Source organism: Perissodus microlepis, chromosome 7 (genome assembly GCF_051167445.1).
Source record: "Perissodus microlepis isolate ML-2025 ecotype Zambia chromosome 7, ASM5116744v1, whole genome shotgun sequence".
NCBI classification, from domain to species: domain Eukaryota; kingdom Metazoa; phylum Chordata; class Actinopteri; order Cichliformes; family Cichlidae; genus Perissodus; species Perissodus microlepis.
In genome coordinates, this window is record NC_140467.1 from 59908264 (window position 1) to 59919568 (window position 11305).

Here is an 11305-nt window from a genome sequence, read left to right on the forward strand (position 1 = left end):
TCATTGACCAGAGGTTTAACTGCACATTTACAGTCCAAATCGGTTTTTCTACATAATAACGTTTTTCTACTGTAGTTAGTGAAAAAGTAACACCAGCCTTAATGATTCTGGGCTTATATTGTAAAAAAAAAAAAAAAATACATGTGTAAAATTAGAGAAGCAATTCTGCTATCTGATTGCCCAGACTGTTGTGTAATTATATAACAGAAAGTTTTAGTTGTAAATTTTTTTTTTTTTTTTTTGTCTGTGAACTTTTTGCAAATCAATAAATTGCTCTAGTAGAGCATCATTTAATTGCTTATTTGTTACTTAATTACTTTGTTATGAAGGGCTATGAGGTGGGGAAAGCTGTAAAAGGTATGAAAATACAGTTAAAAGTCCAATATTTGTCATCTTTCACATTTTCCAAAACCCCCCAATGTGCCTGATTACACTCTTTGCCCGGCCGAAGATGGCCCCCGGACCTTATGGTTGACACCCTGCCATTCGTAGCTGGACTGAGAGCACTTGAAGGCAGCACCAAAACGATCAGCACCTCCCCTGTGTCAGACAGTGACGTCACCTCCCTGATAGACGGACAGCTGAAAGCTCCTGGCTCAGCGGGGTTGTTGACGTTTTGTTTTGACCGCTTTTGTCTGGATTTTTGGACATTATCCGCAGATTCAGAAGCCCGCCTTTGACCCTGCCGTCACGCGTCAGTGCGGGGATCCAGCAAAGATGAAATGGATGTTTAAAGAGGACCATTCCCTCGGTAAAGGGGTTTGGATTGTTATGAAACGAGAGATCTTGTCATGTCACGCACCCTCCGTTCTGTGTCTTTCTCTCCGCATCCATTGTTGCCATCTCATCCCATATAGGTGTAGAAATGTATTGCTTGCCTCAGCATATAAATCCATGATGGCTGATGCTGCATGGCTAGCAACTAATGCTAAGATTATTCTTGCAAGTGTTATGACCGCTGTCAAAATCCGGCTCACCTTTCATATCCCTGATGCATCCAATCAATCCTACCCTGAAATGTGTTTTTCCACTGCATGCATGTTCTTAACCAAAATGCATTTAAAAATCCCCCAATTTAATGTTGCTTTGCCTATATGTAATCACTACTTAAAACCCTGTGGTAATAACATGATTAAGGGCTGTCAGGGACTGTTGTGGCAAATTCGGCTGTATGCAGCAACTTTTTGTGTTGGTTCATGCTGCTGGGTAACCCCCTCCAGGGTCTATTTAACTAGGCCTTATAACTTAAATGGGTACTGAAGAGGGCTTCCTCAGTGATTCAGAGCTGGTAACACCTAACACAAACAGTGTAAGTGTTATTATGTTTATTAATAATGTGCCAGAATTTGGAACTGAGTTTGGTGTAAAGTTCTCTCCAAATTTAGATTGCTGGAACGGCTTTGCTCCTCAGCCTTTGTCTCCATACTCTCTTCAGATAACCTCGAAGTTCCTTTTTAAAGAAACACACAGCAAAAGTAGGCCTCTTAACTGGGCTAATGAAAGTGTGCACGTAAATGAAGCACACATCCTCTCACCCATCACCTCATCCTCTCTGACCTCTGTTCATTGTTTTCCCTGCTGCATGCAGTCTTTCCTCCAATAGATGCTCTTTTCTCCTCCTGATATAATAATCACTTAATAAAAGCTGCTGATGTGACTTACTACTGATCTGTGACAGTAATGCCTTTAAGTGTCCACTTTAACACACATGATCACACTGTGAGTTGATGTTAGAAGGCATCCGCCGCTCTGTCTGCGTAAACTGCAGTCAACCTTAATGCTGTGCTTGAATGTGCATTTGAGCCGATATATCTGACTAGCCTTGGCTTGAAAGGCCAGAGGAATCCCAAGAGGCCTCGCTCAGCCCTTTAATCTCTGACTTCCTGTTTGTTTCCTGTCTCTCCTTCAGAGCACCGATGTGTGGAGTCAGCCAAAATACGCAACAAATATCCTGACAGAGTACCGGTGAGTTGTGGGGGAGGGCAGTTACCCAAAACCTGCTAAATTCACATCAGGATTGGGTAAATGTGCAGTCCTCTGACATTGTTTAAATAAGCAGAACTGTAGGCCCGTAGCAAGAAGGATGGTCCCTCTCATCTTTAGCCTGGAGGATGCAACATTCATGGTTTCCATAAAGAATTTGAGATTCTGATTGACCAGACCACCATCCATTTTCTTCTGCCTATCCGGGCAGAAAATGACCACAGGACAACTTTCCATTTCTCCTCAGTCTGTCTTAATTAAGTTAGGCCCCAGCAGAGTGCCTAGGTCTGTTCAGTTTGTCTATTTTTTCCATTGACCATGGTTTACTAATGTATTCCTAAGCCCATGCAGTGATTACTATAGAGAGTCATGTCTGTCTCTAATGCAGTAGAACATGAGGACCCCAGAGATCAAAATTTAAAATTAGTTTTCAGCCTTGTCCCTTGTGCAGTGGGATTTTCCCTCCTTTGTCTGAATCCTTTAATGATGTTGTGCGTCACAGACGCAGCGACAGCCTGGGCACACTCTACCTCTCGCACTATGGCAGCTGGGATGGGCCACAGTTATGGCTCTGTGATGGTTTGGTGTTGCATTCAGCCAGTGAAAATTGCAAATGTAATAAAAACATGCGTGGATAGAAGAAGGACTATCAGCCATGGATTGTGACACACATTAAAACCTTACAAGTACCTTGCTGCTGAGGGCTTACTGGTGACACGTTCTTACAACTTCACTCACAGACATTATTGTAAGGCTAAGCTTAATGGTCATCCAGAAGCTTTCAGATAGGGAGTGCAGCTGTTTGCTACAGTATTGGGAGATTTGTGGCCCACACACAGCATGACCACAGTGTGTAAGAATGCATTTGTCTGTTAATGTGTGCACTCCAGGTGATAGTGGAGAAGGTTTCTGGCTCTCAGATAGTGGACATAGATAAGAGGAAGTACCTGGTGCCCTCTGACATCACTGTGGCCCAGTTCATGTGGATCATCAGGAAACGCATCCAGCTGCCTTCAGAGAAAGCCATCTTCCTCTTCGTTGACAAAACGGTCCCCCAGTCCAGGTGAGAGTGCGCTGCGTTCTGCAGCAAGTTCGTAAATTTAAAGGTCAAACTCGTGAGTGTGCACCACAGAGACCAAAAAACCTTGTGCCAACACATTCTTCTCAATAATTTTATTGAATGTAAATGTGTTAGATGATTTGAACTTTTTTTGAGTTTAACAATACCTTTGAAATAAATATTTATGCTGTATATTGTTAATATTTACTTTGAATTGCATGAATTGTACTCTGTAGTTGTAGCTTAAGAAAGAAATGTGAGTTACGTTGATTTTTTTAGCATCTGTTCTCCTCACTCAGATGTCTCCTGGGAATCAAGAATTAACTGATTCGAGTTTAGTGGTTTTTGGCCATATCGCCAGAATTCATTACATAGTTACAGCAAAATTTCTGCAATAAATATATAAAAATAAATATGTTTAAAATCTGTTAGCCACATTTTACCCTGGATCAACAGCCTGACGTTATCAAAGCTGTAATGTGCACACTGTGTGTTACCTAAAATGTGTTTAACCATTCATCTTGTGTAACTGATGAGCAGGATCGTATGTAGAAGTATTTCTTATCCAGCTCCATTTGAGTCTGAAGCTACACTTTCACCTCGATCAAAACTTTCACCAGTTTTAAGATGAAATAAGCTTCATGGTTGTTGTAAGGTTAAGTAAACAAAGAAACTGGAAGCACAGCTGAACTTGGTGTATACAGACAAACATGAACAAGAATAAAAGAGTAATATATTATCATAATTTAAAACACCAAGTACATAGGGGTTAATCCTAATGTTAGCAGCTTTATCAATGGTATGGGTAAACAGTGGAATAGATGGAAATAATAGAGGTAGGTGAATATTATAGAAGGGGTGGGGGCGTCAAGGGTGGATCGATCCAAATATTGGTAGTATCGATACCAGCGCTGGTATTGGCATTGGAGCGATACTAGTGCGATAGCATCGATACTTTGTTTCTCTCCTCTAAGGTCTGTGCGTTGCTCCCATTCACCAGAAAGAAGTCATGTCTGTGTAAACACTGCTCCTCTTTGGACACTTTGCTGTCCTGTGTTTAGTTGCCCTTGGGTCACATGTCCTACCGGCACTAAACAGCTGTAAATACTAAAAACAGTGATACTGTATGTATTCGAAGAAAATTCTCTTCTGTGGCTACACCATCAACCATAAAAGACCATGAAAAAGCACAAGAAATGAAGAGAGGAGGTAATGTGTATGTAAATTCCTCAAATTGACCCAGACAGACAGAGCTCGCTGTCACAGTCCTTTCAGAGAGGCAAAGAATATCCAGGTAGCTCACGTAGTGGTGAAGCTAATGTTAAATAATTCAGTTCATCAGCGCAACTTAACGTGGAAGTGTTATTGTCCACCGTAATTGCTAGTGGTCACTGAATTATGTTCATGATGATTCATCTTATAAATCATGACACATCACTCTCCACCATATATTATTTTTACTATAGTGCTTTGCACTTAAGGTAGATATTGCACAGGGATCAGCAGTTTTCTAGGTGTGAGTGTTGAGTAGCCTGATGGTCGATGGGAAGAAGCTGTTTTATGCTCTTTATGCTCCTGTACTTTCTTTCATAAGGCAGCGTGAAAGTCTCTCATCTATTCGTAGTTTATTCAATTAAATCCGGTTTTACTTATATAGCACCAATTTCTAACAAAAGTCACTTCATTGTGCTTCATATTGTGAGGTTAACACCCTGCATTATTAGAAAGAAACCCCAGCAATCACAAGGCCCCCTATCAGGAAGCACTTGACAAAAGTGGGGAGGACAAACTCCCTGTTAACAGGAAGAAGTCTCCATCAGAAACAGGCTAAAGTAGGTGCAGCCATCTGCTCTGACTGGTGGAGGGGGGACGGGATGGGATCAGAGAGAGGCGGCTTATCAAAAGAATCTGCTTCTGAGTGCTTTGTAGCACGCTGATACTGCTCTCCTTATTAAAGTCTAGCCACAGCACGTATGCCACCTCTTCACTAACAAAGCAATAATGCTGGAGCCAAATCTAGAACCAGTTCCACAAAAAAGACTGGCTCTGGGACAACGTTTTTTGGCATCGTCTCTACTGATGTGGTTTCTCCAAGTAGTTGTTTAGCAAAGATGTTTCAGCAGCACAGCTCCTACAGTCCACAGCTTTGATCAAGTTTTATTTTTGATAAAATAAAACTTGATAAATGGAACCAGAAGGAAGAACCACTAGCGGCTCTTTTTTATTTTTAAAACTCAAACATTTGCAAATAAAAAAAACAATGCATTAAGTACAAAATACCAAATGTAAGAAAGAGTAGATGGTCTGGCTTCAGTCTGGCTCAAAGGGATGTATTTCCTACCAAGTGCCCTTGCTTTCTTTGTGAACCGCCTACAACAGCATGTTGTTGTTGGGTATTTGTGTCACAGTGAGTGCTGACGTGAGGCTGTGGAGCTACACCAGGCCCTGATTTTACAACCAGTAAATCATAAACATTTATTAAGGAATTTAATGTATTCTGGGCCAGTGTTGGTGTGAAATGCTTGATGTGCAATCACTGAAGTGGATCTATTTCAGTGCTGACCCCTAACAAATATATGATTTCCTGTTTTGCAGCTCATCAGCTGCGTTTAGAATAATTTTTTATGAGGAATTTATTCCACACGTAAATCAGCTGTTGTGAGGAATGTTCATGTTCATGTTGCAAAAACATGCATCTGGCTGTAATCGCTGACCTCTCAACCTCACGCTCCCATTGAAGGTATTATACAGACGGCCTGTAGTTTTTATCAGATTTGACAGTGAGTCTAATGAAATTTAGACACACCGACACAGTAGGGCTTAACATTGCTCAAGTCTTTGTCATATTTGACATGACATAGCCACTGGTTGCTAGGGAAACGTGTAATTATACACTGGTTGGCAGATTTCCCAGGTAATTCTCAGTAATTACTAGTTGTTGTTGTTGTAAAATCGACGCAGTTCCCACCTTACAGTAAACGCTGCAGCTAACTTTTACTTTAAAGGCACACGGTCTGCAGTTCTGCTTTTGCAGTTTAACTTTGAACAGTGTGAAAAGTGCAGGTTTTCTGCAGGCAAACCCATCATTGGTTCCCCACAGAAAACCACGATCTGGGCCTTGAGGGTTAAACTAGGCTAGCCCATAGCAGGTTTGCCCTTTTGGGTTGGCAGTGGGTCTATCCACAGATCTCCCTCATGGACCCTGAGGAGGAACATTTGCTAGAATGATTGTCAAACGCCCAAAATCACAGACAAGTTAACATCACATATCAACTTGTGTCTACAAAAGCTCAGTACATGCAGTTAAATCCTGGTACTTAGATTACAGTTTCAAATTACTTTTATATCTGTTCCTCCATTTAAAGGGTGGAGCTGCCCAAATAACTGCTGGGTGGAATTACCAAGGTCACTATAGAGTGGTGAGAGTTGCTTCAAGAAGGATTTTGATATATCTGTGCACTGTATATAAAGAATGCACATAGCTAGTATTGGGCCACACCTCAGGCTCAGCTTCTGAATGCGGTTTTCAGTCTCATTGAATTTCAGTCCTGTGGCATCAGCACATTAACTGTGCACCAGGAGCTTAATGATACGGGTTTCCAAGGCCAAGGAGCTTCTGTCGGTGTAATGTGTTTGTTGCCCAGGCCTTTTTTTATACGGTGTTGGCCTAAAAGTGAATCTATTCCACAATATGCATTTGTTTTAATTGCCAGCAGGGGGCGACTCCTGAGGTTCTTTGCTCTGCGACTTCACGTTCCTGATTACTTAATGGGCTAACTCAAAGTAGTTTGAAATGATACTGAGTAAAGTTAATTTAATAATTATGGTCATGATTAGAGTCAGAAACCAGGATATCCGATAGCCGTCTTCCAACATGTCATTCAGAAGCTCACACTCATGACCTCTCAAAACAAAAAGATGAAGGTGGCATAAACACTCGGCGCAGTAATGCAATGGTGTCGAATCTGTCTTTAGGTAAAGCCTGTAGACATGACTGACTCTGTTTTGTGCATCATCTAACTATTCGGTTTTTACTGTGTTTCAGTCTGACGATGGGCCAGCTGTACGACAAGGAGAAGGACGAGGACGGCTTTCTGTACGTGGCCTACAGCGGAGAAAACACCTTTGGTTACAAGGCCTTTTATACAGCACAGGGTTAATGCATAACTGATTACTAGTTTCTCTCTCACACGCTTGCACACACGCACACGCACACACACACACACACACAAAACCCCAATCACACCGACACATTAGGGCTTAACATATACTGGTGCATAGTGCTTCAGAAATTGGCCTTTACATGTGTTACACAGGTAACGCACCTACACATTTGGCACTCGCATTTCTGATCAGCTTTTGATACTTAAAACTGCTCATTTATGATGCGAGTTTGCTACAATAAACAAACTTTTTCCCCCGGATGCTTGGATGATGTAAAAAAAAAAACCCAAACTAACAAAAAAACGCTTAACTTTATCATGATCTCCGTTTCAAGGCCATTTACCGAGAGAATTGTCTTTAACACTGCCGCGAATCTGAATAACAGTCATGTACATTAAAGCCACTTCAGATACCATTCATCATCCTGGCACTGTTAATAAACACACACACACCTGCACAAACCAATCATTATGTGACACAGTCATGCTCCATTTTATTTGTTGTCACAGATATTTATGTTCAGTGGACGTGAGAAAGAGACGCAGTAATCCTGTGACTAGAATACTTACCCGCATTCTTTGTATTGCTCATCATATCATGTATGAAATGTTCACCACAAGTCAAAAGATACTCTGTAGAAGGCCCAGGATAGGCTTGAAGGTTGATCATAAGCACGTGAATGTTAGCCGGCACCACTCCTCGGGATGTTACCGAGTCCGCCCCACCCCGACGGTAGTCTCTCTGCACAGGATGTTGTGCTGGATAAACACGAATTCGTTGAACTGCTTCAAAAAATCCAACACTTTACTTGAAGTTTTAAAATACCGTCAGAAAAAAAATTAACATATAAACAAAATACAATTAATGACAAAACAACCTTATAATTAATAAAACCTTAATGAATATTTCCTCAATTTACAGACACAAACAACCGAAGCCTCGATATTTATTATTATTAATTCACTGAACTTTTAAAAATGTAACATTTCTGTTCAAACCCATTAAGTTCTGAAATGTTCAGTGGGAGTTATTCTATGAATATTACACTGACAGCACTAATAAAATATTCCAACAGTCTTCTGATTCCCCCTGATTCATAATAACCTGTGAATGAGTTTAGCTAAATATAAATGATGTAATGGTACAAGTCAAACGTATATAACCGCAGTGTGAGCAACTCAGCTATGCGGTGTATATTTAGCACTGAGAGTTTCATGTTCCTGCCAACTTTGTTGTCACTGCACACTCAGATTTGCACATGTGCTGGTCTGTCACCGTGCAACATGGATGAGCGGAGTGTCGCGTTACCGTCTTAGCCAGCGTGCGCAAGCATGAGCGGCCGGGAGGTGACTGCAGTTCACAGCTGTGGGTGAACTTCTCTCTTTTTTCTTTTTCTAATCCAATATTTAAATTTTAGCATTCAGTGTTTTATTTTTGCTACCTGTGTCTTGGGGTGCAGTCGAGTCCTTGTGTGACATTTAATTAAAAAGTAAAGCTATTTGAATTGTATTAAACTCGTGTGAACGTTTATGTTTAAATCCTGTTTAACATTTAATTATGGGCTCATTAACCACAATAATAAAGAGCTCGCTATTTATTTGCGATTTTTATTTCTGGGAAACCTCATTCCTCATGAAATGTGACTGGGAATTGAATATTCACAGATCTGTAATTAAATTGTTTTGCGCGAGTCCTGCTGTGTCTTTTGTGTTATTAATGAGCTGTGATAACTGGGATTTACACTTCAGTGCATTGCACCATTTCACTTTAGGGAGCTCAAAAAATGGACAGTAAAGAGCCGAAAGGATGAAATCGTCATTAAAACGGAAACTTCTTGGCTACTCAGAAAACATATTTAAAACCAGGGCTGAAGGATGTATTCAGGTCTTTACTTAAAAAAAAGTAATTAAGTAAGTAAAACTATATTTATAGGGGCAAGGATTAAAAAAACTGCAAAATGTGACAAAAAAATCACCATAAAGTGATTGAAAAACGTGTAATTCAACAGAATCTTTTCTGAATGTGTCATGAGATTTAAATATGAATTTTAAAACAACGGGAGAACTATCGGGTTAATAAACACGGAGGTCCCTCTCTATTTTTAGCTTTATTTAGGCTTGCAAACATGGCTGGAGCGAAACCTGCGTTTAGAAATAACTCGCCGTGCTTTGTCATTAGCTTCAAGTAAAGTGTTGTTTGGGTCTTTGGCTGCAAAGCATTCACAGCCTTTTGATCTCTCAGCTCTCACGTTGCATTCAATATGACTTCAAGCTTGTAACTGAGATAATAAACTTGTATTTAAAAAGTTTAACAAATTCAAAGACCAATGGAGCCAAAGGATGATGTTTCTATAGACCTCATACACACAGACTTATGGCCGGAGGAGATGCCTCCTGCTGGCAGGTTTAAGACTCGCACTGGCTTCATTTTGCACACCTGAAAGTTACGCCTGTCCGTCCACTGCAGAACGTCTATGGATGACTCTGAGGCTGAACTTTTAGTTGCACCTGTAGTTTCTGGTGCTGGTTTCCACCCATCATTTGACCTCGTTGCAGTTTTCATGTCTGCGCTCCACAAAGCTGGTTTACTGTCTGATGTTGTGTAATATGCATTGGTAATTCTTATTTCATCAGTGTTGTATGAATATAAAACATATCTTAAAGACATAAATAAATTTTAGATATCTGATAAAGGGAAGGTAGCTGGAAGACCTGACCAATAAAAACTAATGTAAAATTTACGGTGTGGTCTTTGACTTGGTGGTTGCACTGTAGAGTTTCACAGCTGTGTCCCTATTTTTGATGCATCATACACATAAACACTACATGATCATGTAAGGGGGTTCGAGGAAGAGGCGCACAATGAAAGGCAGAATCGTCCACTTTAATAAAAACCTAGAGATTTAATGATGAGCACTGATCGTGTTGACAGGCTTGTAAAAAGATGTAAAACAAAAATGCTCCATGCAGCAAAAGCTGACATTTCCTAGTTTTTTTTTATACTTTATGTCTTATAATGCATCAACGTAGATTAACTTCATTAGCCTCACCTTTCAGACTTAATCTACTGGAAAAGCATGAAGTTTTCAATCCGACGCCTTTACAGCGGAGTTCAAGCTCACTTGTTTTTAAAGGGGACAGTTTTAAATACTGTTGCTCTTAAAATGCATCACCTCATTTATTTCCCTCATCTTCCCACAATGTCCTGGAGGAAGTTTAACAATGGGTAAAATCCCTGTATTCTTTTATTTTTCATTATTCTTTTGGCCAGATTGGACATTTTGTGAGCCCCTGGTCTTTCTAATAAATCCATAGTCTTTGCTGATAACATGAGTTATTCTCTCGAAATCCTTTGGAGCATCTCTGGAAGTCGAAGCTCCAACTGGGAAACATCACAGTGGAATAGATTCACACATAGATACACAGAAGTGATCATTAATCTACTGAGTCAGAGTTTATAAATAAATTATCCTAATATTTGTCAAATACTGTGTGCCACATTATCTGTGACAGATATTCATATGTTCTTCAGGTTCAGTGATATCGAGGTCAGCCGTGGCCATGGACCCTTTAAAGTCTAAATACTGCAAAATACATTTACTGGCTTAATCAGCCACTCACGTGGCAGAAACTGTGCATTTAGGGTCAAGATGACCCGTTGAAGTTTAAACTGGGCATCAGAATGGGTGATTCAAGTGACTGTGGGTGGTTTTCTTCAGGAAATGTTTCCAGCACCTTGTCAAATTAATGCCACACAGAATTAAGGCACCTGTCAAGGCAAAGGGGGTCAAGGTGTGTCTAAAGAAGCAAGTGTTTGCCCCTGGTTCAGTTTTCCTGTAAGGTCTGTTTAATCAGACCTCCTGGGCTGAATCAATACTTCAAATACAAAACTCTGCTTTTTCTGTATTAGTCCAACGCTCACAGACTAAAATTATGAAGCTGTTAAAAGATTCTCTTGAATCTAAAATATGATTGATATTGTTTTCCCTTGGCATGTAGTGCTTTTATTCATCTGATTATTGAATTGTGCAGTTCTGGAAACATCAGCTTTCTCTCTAATGGAACAGAACTACAATGAATCCCCTCATGCCAAGGAAAA

General features: G+C 40.3%; 1 protein-coding gene across 1 annotated transcript; it reads left to right on the top strand.

The window, feature by feature from the left end:
• Positions 1-510: 510 nt before the first annotated feature.
• gabarapl2 (GABA(A) receptor-associated protein like 2) lies at positions 511-9947 on the top strand. The gene is made up of 4 exons (XM_084936340.1): positions 511-751; positions 1910-1965; positions 2874-3046; positions 7089-9947. Exons 1-4 carry the CDS (start codon positions 718-720, stop codon positions 7201-7203), a joined length of 378 nt encoding a protein of 125 aa, XP_084792466.1. The 5' UTR covers positions 511-717; the 3' UTR covers positions 7204-9947.
• The last annotated feature ends 1358 nt before the right edge of the window (positions 9948-11305 follow it).

Coding starts and splice junctions, on each gene's coding strand:
- gabarapl2 (XM_084936340.1), top strand. CDS start 718: ATGAAATGGATGTTTAAAGAGGACCATTCCCTCG. Junction 752..1,909: donor TAAAGAGGACCATTCCCTCG/GTAAAGGGGTTT, acceptor TCTCTCCTTCAG/AGCACCGATGTGTGGAGTCA. Junction 1,966..2,873: donor AATATCCTGACAGAGTACCG/GTGAGTTGTGGG, acceptor TGTGCACTCCAG/GTGATAGTGGAGAAGGTTTC.